Source organism: Esox lucius, chromosome 5 (assembly GCF_011004845.1).
Source record: "Esox lucius isolate fEsoLuc1 chromosome 5, fEsoLuc1.pri, whole genome shotgun sequence".
Taxonomy (NCBI): Eukaryota; Metazoa; Chordata; class Actinopteri; order Esociformes; family Esocidae; genus Esox; species Esox lucius.
The window spans coordinates 971,306-989,373 of NC_047573.1; the positions used below are offsets into that span (position 1 = coordinate 971,306).

At 44.7% G+C, this 18,068-nt stretch overlaps 1 protein-coding gene across 1 annotated transcript in view; it reads left to right on the plus strand.

Annotated features, from left to right (window-relative positions):
• lyst (lysosomal trafficking regulator) overlaps positions 1-17,743 on the plus strand; it is a 101,419-nt gene extending 83,676 nt beyond the window's left edge. Inside the window, exons 50-58 of the mRNA XM_034292354.1 lie at positions 709-926; positions 1,217-1,447; positions 4,918-5,107; positions 6,038-6,174; positions 6,563-6,661; positions 12,362-12,501; positions 12,738-12,835; positions 12,924-13,080; positions 14,107-17,743. Of these exons, the coding sequence (XP_034148245.1) occupies positions 709-926; positions 1,217-1,447; positions 4,918-5,107; positions 6,038-6,174; positions 6,563-6,661; positions 12,362-12,501; positions 12,738-12,835; positions 12,924-13,080; positions 14,107-14,317 (1,481 nt within the window). The 3' untranslated portion in view covers positions 14,318-17,743. The remainder of the gene's footprint in view (positions 1-708; positions 927-1,216; positions 1,448-4,917; positions 5,108-6,037; positions 6,175-6,562; positions 6,662-12,361; positions 12,502-12,737; positions 12,836-12,923; positions 13,081-14,106) is intronic.
• The last annotated feature ends 325 nt before the right edge of the window (positions 17,744-18,068 follow it).

An 18,068-nucleotide genomic window follows, 5' to 3' on the forward strand; every position in this document is an offset into this window, starting at 1 on the left:
ACTACAGAGCCCCACAACCCCACTCTGGGATGCCACTGCAGATAGTTGTTCTGTAGCAGTTTTATGTCTTGATATGTTTCTTGAATGTAAAGTTGAAATAGCCTAATGGCAAAGGATCTCTTACTGCAACCCTCCAACCTGGTGTCCCCATCTACGACTTTTCCCCTCAGATCTTCCCAGTGATGACAGTCATTTGCTGGTTAATGGGAGAAGTATCTGTCACACTTTGCCCACCTCCTGTAGTTTGTACACTGGGAGTTCAGCAATTCGCTTTCTCGTGTCCACTTGTCGTAGAGTTCCTGGTCCACAAAGACCACACCCCTTGTTGTAGAGTTCCTGGTCCACAAAGACCACACCCCTTGTTGTAGAGTTCCTGGTCCACAAAGACCACACCCCTTGTTGTAGAGTTCCTGGTCCACAAAGACCACACCCCTTGTTGTAGAGTTCCTGGTCCACAAAGACCACACCCCTTGTTGTAGAGTTCCTGGTCCACAAAGACCACACCCCTTGTTGTAGAGTTCCTGGTCCACAAAGACCAATTCTTTTTTTTAAATCAGTTTTTATATTTCTTTGTTCTCTATTTCTTTGTCTGGGGGAGTCCTGATCTGTTTTTCTCCTGTCTCGCTGTCTTGAGGAGTCCTGATTTGTTCTCCTCCTGTGTCTCTCTGTCTGGAGGAGTCCTGACCTGTGTGTCGGTGTCCCCTGCAGGTTTTGACTTTGGTTTGCGTCAGAACAGTGAGCGTGTGAACCACGTCAACCTGCCTCCCTGGGCCCGGAACGACCCACGCCTCTTTATCCTGATCCACCGACAGGCCCTGGAGTCAGACCAGATCTCCCAGAACCTCTGTCACTGGATAGACCTGGTGTTTGGTATCAAGCAGAAGGGCAAAGCTGCTGTACATGCCATCAATGTGTTCCACCCTGCTGTGAGTAGTAGTTCCATATATGTTCATATATGCCAATTTATGAAACCACTAATAAAATCATATATGTTCATATATGCCATTTATATCCTGCTGGTTCTATCAAATGGAAGAAGACAAATCAGATTTGCCCAAATTAATAAAAAGCTGCATTTTCTTTTCTTTTGGAAAACCTTTCTGAAATGTTTTATGTTGTGGCTTCTAATGAGACACTTGAGAAGGAGAAACATTACGTGATGTTTTCTGTTTTTGACTAGTGTGTCCGTTATTCTAGTTAACCCCTGTGTCTACAGACATACTTCGGCATGGACGTGTCTTCAGTGGAAGACCCAGTGCAGAGACGGGCCCTGGAGACCATGATCAAGACGTACGGCCAGACGCCCAGGCAGCTGTTCTCTGCCTCCCACATCAGCCGAGCTGGGACCCGGCTCCTCATGGAAGGAGAACTACCTGCAGCCATGGGCCTCCTGGTGCAGCTGGCCTTTAGAGACAACCGGGAACAAGTCAAAGAAATAGTCTACCCGGTAGGTCTGAGGCATGATAAGGTTGTTGGTTAGTCTGACATTATTAACGCGTTAGACTGAAGATAACTGCTGCTCTGTCCAAAGCTTGAGCTCTGTGTTTTACTAGCGAGCATGGCTGTTAGAATGTGGCTAGCCATAAGTGAAAGCCCAGCACAACCGTGGCCATGTCTGATCATTTGGGGGCCACTGTTGCGTGTGATTAACTCCTGATAGTAATCTAAACAACTGTTAAAGACCCCATAGAATGGCGCTCTTCCTTGATTTTATGAGACACGAGCGCTGGCACTGAGTGCGCTGGAGACGGCTGCCATAAATGTGTGACAGACTTTAATTACATTTTTCAGTGTAGACTACATCAGAGAGATTTTTCTCAGAAAGCAATTCTCCACTCCATGAAAAATCTTTCAACGCATTATTCTGCCGACAGGGCTAAAAAACCTGGGCTAAATCTTGTGGTCCTGCGGTAAAGGTTGAAACAGCTGATTGTACAGCAAGGCTGACAACACTATCACCTCCTTGTTCACTATTCAAGACAGGCAGACACGGAGGAAAAGAAACCATTCAACTTTTACTTTACTCACCAATGTAGAGTTCTCTCTTCCAAATCCTCTAGCCATGTAACTATCCATTCATGAAATTAAATCACACACTTTGGGACCCTGGGAATTTGCACGAACATTAATGGATTGTAGGAGTGGCATTACAATGTAAGGGGATGCGCAACAGAAGTAATCCTTCCTGGCCAGTGATAAATCACTGAACAGCATCACCCATTGTAGAACATAATTCTGTCCAGCGATGAAACCCACCAAATCACCCGTCAGGATGTTCTGTTACCAGCGTGTACAAAGGAAGCCGCCTTTCTGGAGAGAATGCAGACAAGTTGTTTCCTCCATTATTTCAGGCTTCTCAACTAGAATAACTGACTTTATGGGGAAAAAATAGCTAAAAATACCACTGCAAAACGCAGGCTTTTCACCGGTATCATGTAGTTGTTCGGCAGATGAGAATATCAATGGACAAAATGTTGGGTGGGAAATGTGCCAAATAAATAGATTAATAGCATATTGAATGGCCTAATATTGTGTGACCTATATGATCTGTTGCCAAGAAAACAGCAAGCCTCTGCTGTTTGTGTAAGACATTACTGAGTATTTGGTCACGTGACCAAGCATGGCATGAGATTCAAAAGCTGCACACTCTGGCAGCTACTCCAGCATACACGTTTAATATGCAATGGCACAACATATATTAATATCCATACATTTTAATGCACATTATCTAATTACGAAATATGGTTGGAAATGACAAATTACTTACAATATTAGTCAACATATTTTACACACGCTTGATTTTTTTGTCGATCAGAGTTGATGCGACAGGTACGCGACTTAAATGTGTTTTCTGTTTAGGTTAAATATACTGGAATTTAGAAGCAAACAAGTTTCAGTAAATGCACCATGGCCCAGACAAACTGACATCATTCACATGGTATTTGTTGAGACGTTTCTAACATTGGCTTAAAAATCCCTTATTCAAATTGGAAACATGATTTCTTCATCCAAATATTGAGCAAAAAGATAGTTGCCTAAAACAATTGCCATCTGGCTCGAATTATTGGGATCAGGCAATTATGTAATGATTGCGGAGGTCCTAGTGGTAGCCTATATGCTCAGTTCGCAAAGACTGTGCAGAGTTCACTAATTTAAATAAAAAACATTTGTTGGATCATAGCGTTGTTTATTTTGCGGAATCAGTCAGTTTGATGTTCAGTTCCAGATTTGTGTTTTTTTTTTGGTTTTTACTTTGACTTAGATTCAGATTAGTTCAGTTCAACAGTTAACCTGTTTCTAATCAGTTTCTTTCTCGGAGTTGGGGTCAGCTATCGGTTTTTTCCTGCTCCAAACTATCGTTATTATATCAGCCTTTAAAAATCCACTATTGGTCGACTTCTAGTATGGGTCAATGTTCCAGCCAATCAGCTGCCATTTATATGTCTGCCTCCCAACAACATTTCTCCAGCTCACCCTTTTAGTTTGTTGTAGGCAGAGTAAGAGCACATCAGGTAGAGTTGTATTGACAGTGGTGTTATATACCTATAATTGTATTGACATTGGTATTATACACTGCTCAAAATAAATTATGGAACATATCCGATCAATGGACGCCCCAGCTTGCAACTTAAAGGACTTAAAGGATCTGCTGCTAACGTCTTGGTGCCAGATACCACAGCACACCTTCAGAGGTCTAGTGGAGTCCATGCCTCGACGGGTCAGGGCTGTTTTGGGGGCAAAAGGGGGACCTACACAATATTAGGCAGGTGGTCATAATGTTATGGCTGATGGGTGTATGTACAGTGGTAGACAGTGGAACTACTACTCACAGTTTTATTGACAGTAGTATTATATATACTTTTAGTTTTATTGACAGTGGTATTATATATATTTATAGTTGTATTTACAGTGGTATTATATGTACTTGTATTTATGGTGGTATTATAAATACTGATATTTTTACTGACAGTGGTATTATATATACTTATACAGTAGTTGTATTTACAGTGGTATTATATATACTTATATAATGGGGCTAAAAGGTATTTAGTCAGCCACCAATTGTGCAAGTTCTCAGAGGCCTGTCATTTTCATCATAGGTACCCTTCAACTATGAGAGACAAAATATGGAAAAGAAATCCAGAAAATCACATTGTAGGATTTTCTATGAATTTATTGGTAAATTCCTCGCTAAAATAAATATTTTGTCACCTACAAACAAGCAAGATTTCTGGCTGTCACAGACCTGTAACTTCTTCTTTAAGAGGCTCCTCTGTCCTCCACTCGTTACCTGTATTAATGGCACCTGTTTGAACTTGTTATCAGTATAAAAGACACCTGTCCACAACCTCAAACAGTCACACTCCAAACTCCAATATGGAGGAAAGAATGAATGGGGCCATGTATCGTGAGATTTTGAGTGAAAACCTCCTTCCATCAGCAAGGGCATTGAAGATGAAACGTGGCTGGGTCTTTCAGCATGATAATGATCCCAAACACCGCCCGGTTGTATTGTGTATATACTTATATTTGTATTTGCAGTGGTATTATATATACTTGTATTTGCGGTGGTATTATATATACTTGTATTTGTATTTAGTGGTATTATATATACTTGTATTTGTATTTGCAGTGGTGTTATATATATTTGTATTTGTATTTAGTGGTATTATATATACTTGTATTTGTATTTAGTGGTATTATATATACTTGTATTTGTATTTGTATTTGCAGTGGTGTTATATATACTTGTATTTGTATTTAGTGGTATTATATATATACTTGTATTTGCAGTGGTGTTATATATACTTGTATTTGTATTTAGTGGTATTATATATATACTTGTATTTGTATTTACAGTGGTATTACTATACATCCGTGCCCTTCTATACATCATCTGTTTCTTGCCCCCTCCAGAGTCCTCTGCCCTGGATCAAGGGTCTGAAGTGGGGGGAGTATGTGGGGTCACCCAGCTCTCCTGACCCAGTGGTGTGTTTCAGTCAACCTCACGGGGAGAAATTTGGGTCTCTGCTGGCTCTGCCCACTAAAGCCATCTGTGGACTGTCAGGACAGTACTGTTTGATGATGATCTACAGCAAGGAGCAAGGTCAGACACCACTACATTACCCACACACACGGGTCAGACACCACTACATTACCCACACACACACGGGTCAGACACCACTACATTACCCACACACACACGGGTCAGACACCACTACATTACCCACACACACGGGTCAGACACCACTACATTACCCACACACACGGGTCAGACACCACTACATTACCCACACACACACGGGTCAGACACCACTACATTACCCACACACACACACGGGTCAGACACCACTACATTACCCACAAACACGGGTCAGACACCACTACATTACCCACACACACGGGTCAGACACCACTACATTACCCACACACACACGGGTCAGACACCACTACATTACCCACACACACACGGGTCAGACACCACTACATTACCCACACACACGGGTCAGACACCACTACATTACCCACACACACGGGTCAGACACCACTACATTACCCACACACACACGGGTCAGACACCACTACATTACCCACACACACACGGATCAGATCAATGCAGTTCAGGCACCAACTCTTTGGCCACTTCGGAACTCCATTATTTGCCTCATGTTGCTGTGAAAACATATCAGAGTGTGTATTGTCAAACCTTTGCAGCTGTATTTTTTTCAATTGTGTTTTAGTTACGTAAAAGTAACAAGACTTTTCCATGTGGTGTTTCCATTATTTTGTCCAGAACGTGTACATTTCCTAAAGAATGTATGCGCGCTTGCTTCAACAAGCTTTTCATTGTATGGAAGAAATTGTAATTATATGCTACTTAACTGCATTACAGTACATTGTATTTGTAGAATTGAATCCTTATGCGCCCTGGTCAAGGGCAGTGTACTGTATAGGGAATAAGGTGGGGAAATCGTCAGTTTGATATGGATTAGGGTGCCACTTGGGACATTTTCTACTGCCCTCTGTGTGTTTTTAGGTGTGAGGAGTATGCACAGTACTGACATTCAGTGGTCGGCCATTTTGAGTTGGGGCTACGCTGACAACATGCTCCGACTCAAGAGCAAACAGAGTGAACCGCCCATCAACTTCATTCAGTGCTCTCCTCTACACCAGGTAACCTAACCACTAACTAAAAACCCTGAACCTAACCACTAACTCAAAACCCTGAACCTAACCACTAACTCAAAACCCTGAACCTAACCAAAATCTTTAACCCTTGTCATAAACTTGAATGCCAGTTTATACTTTAATGTGTTTGCAGACTGTTCCAATACAGTGATTACAATTTTAGCCTGAAGATGGTCAGACTGGACAGGGAAATGCCAAGTAGGCTGATTTGGCTGGTAATAACGTGTATTTTGAAACATTGCTGATGGTTGTACTCTCTCTGTAGGTGACAGCGTGTCTAATGGTTGTATTCTCTCTGTAGGTGACAGCGTGTCTAATGGTTGTATTCTCTCTGTAGGTGACAGCGTGTCTAATGGTTGTATTCTCTCTGTAGGTGACAGCGTGTGCTTGGGTATCTGATGGATGTCAGCTGTTTACAGGCAGTAGTTGTGGTGTCATCACAGCCTACACCAACCGCTTCTCCAGCACCACAGTAAGTTGATCAACCCCCTCTCATTTTTCTTTCTTTTCACTCTAATCCTTTCTCCCAATATGTGTGTCTCTATCCCTTTTCTTTTCTTGTCTGCTCATGCTCTCTTTCCTCTTCTGATGTCTCACTTCACCAGCAGCATTGCGAGTACAGTAAATCACAGTGGGTCTCCATGGCAACACCAAACTTCCACCACCCTCCCACTCACCTCTTTCCATTCTGTCAACACCACCCACCTACCATAGACATCCACACCACCCACCTATGATAGACCTCCACATCCACACCACCCACCTACCATAGACATCCACACCACCCACCTACCATAGACATCCACACCACCCACCTATGATAGACCTCCACATCCACACCACCCACCTACCATAGACCTCCACATCCACACCACCCACCTACCATAGACCTCCACACCACCCACCTACCATAGACATCCACACCACCCACCTATGATAGACCTCCACATCCACACCACCCACCTACCATAGACCTCCACATCCACACCACCCACCTACCATAGACATCCACACCACCCACCTATGATAGACATCCACACCACCCACCTACCATAGACATCCACATCCACACCACCCACCTACCATAGACCTCTACATCCACACCACCCACCTACCATAGACCTCCACATCCACACCACCCACCTACCATAGACCTCTACATCCACACCACCCACCTACCATAGACCTCCACACCACCCACCTACCATAGACCTCCACACCACCCACCTACCATAGACCTCCACATCCACACCACCCACCTATGATAGACCTCCACATCCACACCACCCACCTATGATAGACCTCCACATCCACACCACCCACCTACCATAGACCTCCACATCCACACCACCCACCTACCATAGACCTCTACATCCACACCACCCACCTACCATAGACCTCCACATCCACACCACCCACCTACCATAGACCTCTACATCCACACCACCCACCTACCATAGACCTCTACATCCACACCACCCACCTACCATAGACCTCCACACCACCCACCTACCATAGACCTCCACACCACCCACCTACCATAGACCTCTACATCCACACCACCCACCTATGATAGACCTCCACATCCACACCACCCACCTACCATAGACCTCTACATCCACACCACCCACCTATGATAGACCTCCACATCCACACCACCCACCTACCATAGACCTCTACATCCACACCACCCACCTACCATAGACCTCCACATCCACACCACCCACCTACCATAGACCTCCACACCACCCACCTACCATAGACCTCCACACCACCCACCTACCATAGACCTCCACATCCACACCACCCACCTACCATAGACCTCCACACCACCCACCTACCATAGACCACCACATCCACACCACCCAGCTACCATAGACCTCCACATCCACACCACCCACCTACCATAGACCTCCACATCCACACCACCCACCTACCATAGACCTCCACATCCACACCACCCACCTACCATAGACCTCTACATCCACACCACCCACCTATGATAGACATCCACATCCACACCACCCACCTACCATAGACCTCCACACCACCCAGCTACCATAGACCTCCACATCCACACCACCCAGCTACCATAGACCTCCACATCCACACCACCCACCTACCATAGACCTCCACATCCACACCACCCACCTACCATAGACCTCCACATCCACACCACCCACCTACCATAGACCTCCACATCCACACCACCCACCTACCATAGACCTCCACATCCACACCGCCCACCTACCATAGACCTCTACATCCACACCACCCACCTACCATAGACATTCACACCACCCACCTACCATAGACCTCCACATCCACACCGCCCACCTACCATAGACCTCTACATCCACACCACCCACCTATGATATACCTCTACATCTACACCACCCACCTACCATAGACCTCTACATCCACACCGCCCACCTACCATAGACCTCTACATCCACACCGCCCACCTACCATAGACCTCTACATCCACACCTCCCACCTACCATAGACCTCTACATCCACACCGCCCACCTACCATAGACCTCTACATCCACACCGCCCACCTACCATAGACCTCTACATCCACACCACCCACCTACCATAGACCTCTACATCCACACCACTAACCCCCCCCCCCATGCTCTCGCTCCATTCTTCTCTTTCTCTCAATCGCCAGCGCTTAGCATCACCCTGCTCTGGGCCTTTCTGTCCCTAGTTAGTCATATCCTGTTGCCCTAGAAACCCATTTCCATGGCACCCAGTGGTGAGTGGAGTATCAGAGTCTGGACTACATTTCAGTCATAATCACAGACTGGAGCAGGGTTTTCCAAAGCCCAGACACATTTTTGTTTAAACCCTGGTTGCAGCTGATTCCATTCCTCAAGTACTTGTCGATTAGTTGACTAATAGAATCGGCTGTGACAATTCAGGATTAAATGAAAAATTAGATATTTCCAGAGGAGAGATTTGGGAGACCCGTGGGTTTGACCCCAGGTTTAGCTCTCTCTCCCTCTGTCGCTCTTTCTCTCTCTCTGGAAAACAGGAGTCAATACATAGGAGTCAATCAATGAACCACTCTATACCAGCTGAGCTACTCTGCATAGGAGTCAATCAATGAACCACTCGATACCAGCAGAGTTACTGTATATAGGAGTCAATCAATGAACCACTCTATACCGGCTGAGCTACTCTGCATAGGAGTCAATCAATGAACCACTCGATACCAGCAGAGTTACTGTATATAGGAGTCAATCAATGAACCACTCTATACCGGCTGAGCTACTCTGCATAGGAGTCAATCAATGAACCACTCGATACCAGCAGAGTTACTGTATATAGGAGTCAATCAATGAACCACTCTATACCGGCTGAGCTACTCTGCATAGGAGTCAATCAATGAACCACTCGATACCAGCAGAGTTACTGTATATAGGAGTCAATCAATGAACCACTCTATACCGGCTGAGCTACTCTGCATAGGAGTCAATCAATGAACCACTCGATACCAGCAGAGTTACTGTATATAGGAGTCAATCAATGAACAGCTCTATACCAGCTGAGCTACTGTACATGAGAATAAATCAATGAACAATTCAATACAAGCTGAGCTACTGCTCATAGGAGCCAATCCATGAACGACTATTCCAGCTCAGTACTGTCCATAGAGGTAAATTAAATGCCTTTGTACTGTCTGCACCAGGTGCGGAATGTATTAAGGCATCAACAACAACTCAGGCTGGGAATTTGACTCCATCCCAGGCCACCCTGTTCACGCAAACCACCAGACTGTCATTTTGTTGGCTAACCCTATTTGTTCATGTAACCAGTACCAAACCCGTTAGAAATTTGGCCTCTATGTTCACCTGGGAAAGAAGTTATCCACACTGTGTGTCTGTGTTTTTTTTTGCTAGTCTTTTTGACTGATATGGTCCCTTATGCCTCGTTCACACCTGCAGCGTTAAAGCGGAACACTTGCAGAACATTTTGTGCAGCTACGCAATTACCCAGAATGCATTGATTCTCCGAAGATGTTGCATGCTGCTTTTTTGAAAATGGAGAATAATTTTCTTTGTGTCTCAAGTAGGCTACCAATTATTCGCCAGCTAACAATTTGCTAACCTACCCATAAGTTTTTTAGACTTCAGAATGGCCCAATCATCTCTTTAGCATGAAAAATCTATGCAATAGTGAAAGCAGGTTACGTAACATGGGCTTTATTACAAGCCCTTTACTTTAAATTATTGAGTTCCTCATTTCTATCCGTTACGGTATTAAACACTACACATCCGTTACATTGTTCTTACTGGAGATAATGGGCTTCAGTTTGACAAATGGAATCGCTTGGTAATCCGTAGTCCTACCACCAACAGTTGTTTGAATTGGCCTTGGTCCAGATGAAAGTAGCTACGAAATTCCTCCTAAAAGCCCAAGGTCTTGAATCAGTTTTGAATTTCAGGTTTTTGCGATATCAGCCATTGGTCTCATTGTTGAATAATCCCGTCAATACTATCTTGACTATAATTGTAATAATAGTTTAATTATATATAAACAATATATATGTTAACATTTTTATTAAAAAAAAACACTAAGTCCAAGAAAAGTTCGACATTCACTGTTTGCTACATATTCTGCCATGCTTCCACGTATACAATTTGATGCAAACATTAGATAAATCCAATGCATGCACGAGACCAAATGTTCTGCTTCTGCACTGCAATGCTGTAGGCCAACCGCAGCGTTCCTTTAGAAATTGATTAATTTCCGGTGTATCATAGGGCTTTGACTCTGTAGGTGTATCACAGGGCTTTGACTCTGTAGGTGTATCACAGGGCATTGACTCTGTAGGTGTATCACAGGGCATTGACTCTGTAGGTGTATCACATGGCTTTGACTCTGTAGGTGTATCACAGGGCTTTGACTCTGTAGGTGTATCACAGGGCTTTGACTCTGTAGGTGTATCACAGGGCTTTGACTCTGTAGGTGTGATCGGGGCATTACTGGCAAACATGACGCTTATTTTACCACATTTAGCTCTGTCTGTGGCAAGGGCCTGTCTCTTTTATTTTCTTCCTCTCTGCTCAACCTTTCCTTTTCTGGACGTCCTTTTCGCCGTGCAACTTGTCTAAAATGCTATCGTTAGAGAAGCAGGTAGGCGGTTGCTATGTGCGTCGCGGAGAGACCTGATGTCATTGCAGTTGAAGAGTGAAAGTCGCGTCTGATAGGTGGATTCTCCCTCAGCTCATTCCTGCTTGCTGTATTATCGCTGCCGCTGGTTAAGTTGACTATTCACGGCAGGCCAAATTGACCCTCAGGCCACTGGGAAATGCCCCGGTGCTCCTGACCGCCAGTCCACTGGTCTGCACCATGTTTAATGGCAGCATCCAAACTCAAATTGCTGACGCACTTGTGTGTTCTTTATTGTCAATTTCAATAATAAGGAAGAATAGTGGATTTCTGTTGGTTTCTGAATGTGACGTTGACATTTATTGGAGTTGATGGGTTACTCTCCCTCCAGTAGTCTGTCAGAAGTAGCACCTCCTGCGCATCAGCTATATTATGCAAAGACTTTTATATTATGGTATATTACGGTGGGTGTTGTGGATATATTACAGTGGGTGCTGTGGATATATTACAGTGGGTGCTGTGGACATATTACCGTGGGTGCTGTGGATACATTACAGTATATTACAGTGGGTGCTGTGGATATATTCCAGTGGGTGCTGCGAATATATTAAAGTATATTACAGTGGGTGCTGTGGATATATTACAGTGGGTGCTGTGGATATATTACAGTGGGTGCTGTGGATATATTACAGTGGGTGCTGTGGATATATTCCAGTGGGTGCTGTGGATATATTCCAGTGGGTGCTGTGGATATATTCCAGTGGGTGCTGTGGATATATTCCAGTGGGTGCTGTGGATATATTCCAGTGGGTGCTGTGGATATATTCCAGTGGGTGCTGTGGATATATTCCAGTGGGTGCTGTGGATATATTCCAGTGGGTGCTGTGGATATATTACAGTATATTACAGTGGGTGCTGTGGATATATTACAGTGGGTGCTGTGGATATATTACAGTGGGTGCTGTGGATATATTACGTAATTGCTACAGCATTGTCGGGCCTGTTGCCTCCAGCACTAGTTGATGTGGACCCTACATTTGATGTCCTACAGCCTACAGACATAGAGGTGGAGTCTCAGGTACACCTGTATGGACACAGCTCTGAGGTCACCAGTCTCCAAGTGTGTAAACCCTACAGCATCCTCATCTCTGTTTCCAAGGATGGAACATGTATCCTCTGGGACCTGAACAGGTGAGTCCACCCTCTGTTCACCTGATCTGGTTCTGCTTTCCCAGCTAATTAAGTAGCTGCTAAAAAGTTTTTTTATTCTGCTGTTTGAAGCATTACAGCGTTGTTGCATTACATGTCTGTAGTTGTTTATGATTGAGATCTTAATGGCAGTTCTGTCATAAATGCACTTTGACTTGGTCCAGGTTGTCTGAATGTCCTCCCCACAGCTGACGTCCTGGTGTTGTGTGTCCTATCAGGTTGTGTTACGTCCAGAGTCTGGCAGGACACAAGAACCCAGTGACGGCTGTGTCCGCTAGCGAGACCACAGGGGACATTGCTACAGTCTGTGACTCTGGTGAGGCTAAAGTCCTCTAGGGGGTTGTGGGTGGGTGGGTGTGTTTCCGTGTTTATGGTCTCTTACGCAGGTGTGTGTCTGTATCCAGTTGGCGGTGGTAGCGACCTGCGGTTGTGGACGGTGAACGGTGATCTGATTGGCCATGTCCACTGCCGTGAGATCATCTGCTCAGTGGCGTTCTCCAATCAGCCGGAGGGCGTCTCTGTCAACGTAATCGCCGGGGGCCTGGAGAACGGAGTGGTCAGGTGACTCACCGCACCTTCACTTCCTTTTACTGGTCGTATGTTTTCATGTTTTTGTCGGACTGTGTCAGAGAAGATGGCAAAGAAGAGTGAATGTCTCTTACTGACTGACTGCCTGCCTGACTGACTGCCTGCCTGACTGACTGCCTGCCTGCCTCACCACGGCCCAAACAAACCAGACATTGGGTTTTGTTCAGGACAGACTAGAACTTGGCATTATATTGCGATGGACAAACTGCACCGGCGTTCATTTTCAAGTTACGTAGCGTAGTTCAAATGGCGTAGTGGTTAACTATTCAACTGTCTATTTGTTTTCTGGCTATTTGCTAGCCATCCCCAACATAGCGTAGTGGTTAACTATTCAACTGTCTATTTGTTTTCTGGCTATTTGCTAGCCATCCCCAACATAGCGTAGTGGTTAGAGACACAGAGTTTCATATTGGTGACCGGGGTTTGATCCCTGCCACAGACCAAACAAATTAGGCATTAGTATCATTGTTTTCATTATAGGTACTGTATAGCTATTAGCTAGCCATCTACAGTAATCCTTCTAATTTAATGTGTTGAGTGTAGTATAGCGATCCTGTTATTCCTGTTGTTGGTTTGGATGTTAACTAATGTAGGGACCATGGAGTTTGGACTAATTGGTTTGACAGTGCAAGTGAACAGTCACCACATCTCTACATACGTGTCACGTGCACCCACACCCGCCCTTAAAACAGAATAGTGGTTAAAGACAGTCTGTCACATAGTAAACCGCATATCGAATCCCGCTTGAGCAACAACATTCAACCCTGCTAATGGCGGGCGGCTGGACTAGGCTTGCCTGGTTCCTTCTCTTGTATTTTTATATTCATTTGTTTTAATTTGTGTACAGAGCATTCGGGAAGTATGTGGCCATCAGGTCAAGCATTTGATGGAAAGAGTCACTCATAAAACCTAATTACAACTCTAGCGTTTTAGTGTCCCTGAGTGGCTTCCTGATTTAAAATAAGTTCCTTTTGCTTTCCCGTTTTTTCAAACATTCAGGCTGTGGAGTACCTGGGACCTGAAACCAGTGAGAGAGATCACCTTCCCCAAGTCGAACAAGCCCATCATCAGCCTGACATACTCGAGTGATGGACACCACCTGTACACAGCCAACAGCGAGGGAACGGTCATGGCCTGGTGCAGGAGGGACCAGCAGAGGATGAAACTCCCCATGTTCTACAGCTTCCTGTCCAGCTATGCTGCAGGCTGACTGACAGGGCCATGAAGGACCACTGTACCCAGAGTCCTCTGCTCTTCTGACGCACGGCCTGACCACCCTGAGTAACAGAAGAACTACAACCCCCAAAGTCTTCTGACGCACGGCCTGACCACCCTGAGTAACAGAAGAACTACAACCCCCAAAGTCCTCTGACGCACGGCCCAACCGCCCTGAGGAACAGAAGAACTACAACCCCCAAAGTCCTCTGACGCACGGCCGACCGCCCTGAGGAACAGAAGAAGTACAACCCCCAAAGTCCTCTGACGCACGGCCCGACCGCCCTGAGGAACAGAAGAACTACAACCCCCAAAGTCCTCTGACGCACGGCCCGACCGCCCTGAGGAACAGAAGAACTACAATACCCAAAGTTTTCTTACACATTGGCCCTGGTCTACCCTGAGAGACTGCATGACAAACATAATTACAGTACCCATAGGTCCTCTGCTCTTAGGGTGACCGCCAGGCATGTTGAGGGTCAGAACCACAGTACACTGATGTTCTCACTACACCAGCCTTAACCTCTTCATGAGGAGATGGACATGTCCGCATGCTGCAGATGACCAATCAAACCCTTAAGCTTGACCACTATTCCTTAAGACCCTAAAGACACACCTCCCACTATCTACAGCCATTTCTGTGCAAGCAGACTGTAGCAAAGCAATTGTAAACATGAAGCTCTAATAAATATTAATTATAGATATTATAATCTGTGTATATAGGTCTAGATATCCTGAGATGAAAGTGGCTGAGGTTACTGTATTTAAAACATGTTCCTGTGTTGGGACCATGTCCTGTGCTGTGACTATAGGATGGTCTGTTTTGCTTTTTGATTGTATTGTTGTCGTGGTGTTTTATGTTACTTCCTCTGATATGTTTTGCTGATAGTTAAAACTGTCCTGGTAAGCTGCTATGTCACGTCTGACCAATCCAGAGTCAGACCAGAGGGTTTTGGACCCAGACTCTGCTAGTTTCTGACCAATTCAGAGCAGAGGGTTGACGTGCCGCCCCGTATTTTCCGTAGCTAGCACTCTGTTTCCTTGGAGACCACGTGTCATCTGAAGGGTTTCCATAGAGACCATTAGCAGGTCCTGCTGAATGGACAGTCACAGGGACAGACATGTCTGCCATCAGGTTGGCTGGAGGTCCTGTTCTCCAGGGCTCCTGGATTTTGGGGAAGTCCTGTTCTGCCGGGCTCCTGGATCTTGGGGAGGTCCTGTTCAGCAGGGCTCCTGGTTCTTAGGGAGATCCTGTTCTGCAGGGCTCCTGGTTCTTAGGGAGATCCTGTTCTGCATGGCTCCTGGTTCTTAGGGAGGTCCTGTTTTGCATGGCTCCTGGTTCTTAGGGAGGTCCTGTTTTGCATGGCTCCTGGTTCTTAGATAGGTCCTGTTCAGCGGGGCTCCTGGTTCTTAGGGAGGTCCTGTTTTGCAGGGCTCCTGGTTCTTAGGGAGGTCCTGTTTTGCATGGCTCCTGGTTCTTAGGGAGGTCCTGTTTTGCATGGCTCCTGGTTCTTAGGGAGGTCCTGTTCAGTGGAGCTCCTGGTTCTTGGGATCAATCTTTGGTGTGTCTGGGTCTGAGGGGTGTGTCTGGGTCTGAGGGGTGTGTCTAACCCAACTTAATTGTTTCTGCCTTGTTCCTTTACTGTTTCTTGGTTGTGTGTTTGTGTTATTTTGTTTTCAGTCTTTGTACGTTTTCCTCAGTGCTGCTGTCATTATTTATTGTCATCAATGAACGCTACTGTATTTTTCTTTTTTGCATTTTTGCCTTCCAAATGCTTCTCTCCTGATCTCTTATCTACTCCTCATCTCCCCTCTGCTCCTTGCCTCCTATCTGCTCCTCTTGCATCTCCTCCAGCTTTACATTGTTTAAAATTTGCTGGAAATCTTGGGTATAATTTAAATATCCTAAGAGAGGAAGAGATGAAGCTAAAATCACATGCTAATATTTGTTGTCATTCTGGTTCTAATATATGTTGTCATTCTGGTTCTAATAGTAATTCTAGTTCTAATATATGTTGTCATTCTAGTTCAGAGAACCTTGGAAGGAGAACACCATACATGTCACAGTCAGTTCATTCTCTATCTGGTGTTTTTCTGAGGTATTTCTGTTCTGACAGTATGGATTCTCTCCTCTCCAGGTGTGTCTGTGAGGATCATAGAACACTGCGGGGATGATGTTATCTCAACACAGCTTTTAATTCATCTTCTCTCACGCTATTATAAAAAAACATGAATTGAATTAGTGTTTATCTCCATTTCCACACAGAGACGAGAGATATAAAAACATTTGCACACTAAGATGAGGAAGTCAAAGCACTTTTATATGCCTGATTGGTTCCCTAGCTAGCCAGTCATGTGCAGTTAAAGCACCAAAGAGGTCAGAGATCAACGGTGGTTCTGCACAGAGATGAGGGGCTGTAATGGTAATTCAATCTCTTCTGGTCTTAAAAATATAGTTACCATTACTATGTAATAAGAATGATATCTAAATAGCAGATAAAAACAAGGTGACTCCCAGGTGTCCATGTTGTCTTTGATTTACTGATATACTGACAACAGTCTTTTGAAAGTCTTAGAAAAAAGTCTTATTACTTCAACATAGTTGGAATGTATTTGTTTACAAGAAAGGGAAAGAAGTTTCTAATTGTTTCCTGGCTACCTTCATTCCTTTTGTTTTCAATATTGTTTCCAGCATCACTGATAGGACTTCCAAAGGGCATCCTAATCCTTCAATAGTGCACTATCTTTAGACCTGGGCCCATAGAGAAGTAGTGTGCTATGAAGTGTATAGGGTGCCATTTGGGACGCATTGGTTGTAAAGCAGCCTGACATGCTCTGTGAAGTTACACAGACCTGGGAGATGTAACCAATTGAGAGGTTGCAATGGTTTTTCCAATGATACCTTGCCACCTGCATCCGTCCCATTCTCTAGTGGTCTGATGATTGTTGTCTGTGATGTTGCTACTTCCAGAAGTTGAACCTTGAGCAACATTATGAGGTCATTATTATTAACATTGTATGAATCATTAATTTGGATGAAATTGAAATGTAATCAATAGGACTTACGCTTGTGTCTGAGAATGAAAGACATTCTGTTGTTGAGATTTTGATTAGGCTACCTGTTTTATTCTTGTTATTCGAGCTGTTCATTTCTCTCACATGAATGTATCTCGCTTCAGTCTCCAATGGCACCCTTTTCCCTTCATAGTGCACTGCTGTGTACCAGAGCCTTTGGACCCTGGTCAGGAGCACTCTAGTATAAATATGATGCAGTTTGGGATGCACGCTCTGACAGTCCTGCACCAGCCTGTAAGTCTGGATGATGGAACATGTTGTAGGTTTTTTGTACCAATGTATTATGTACAAACCAAATGATCAGTATACAGTATATAAATATATATATAAATATTTAAGGTATGTACATGTTGTGTTGGCTGCTGTGCTCTTTATTTATTTGTGTCTGAGATTTGGATATTGGGGTGTTGTGTGTGTGTGTGTGTGTGTGCGTGCGTGCGTGCATTTTGTCCTTCGGGGCTCCACAGGAGATGCGTACCTGTTGACTTCTTTGCATGAGATCTAAGACTAGTTAAAAGAAAACCCACAGACCACCAGACTGTGTCTGCATTCTTAAATTAATCTCTTTACCACAGGGTGCTGGGGAAAAGTGGACTAGTGTATTTTGTAGACCAGGATGTAGGTGTCCACTTAAGACACAGCATATAATACACTTACAGTCCAATCACCTT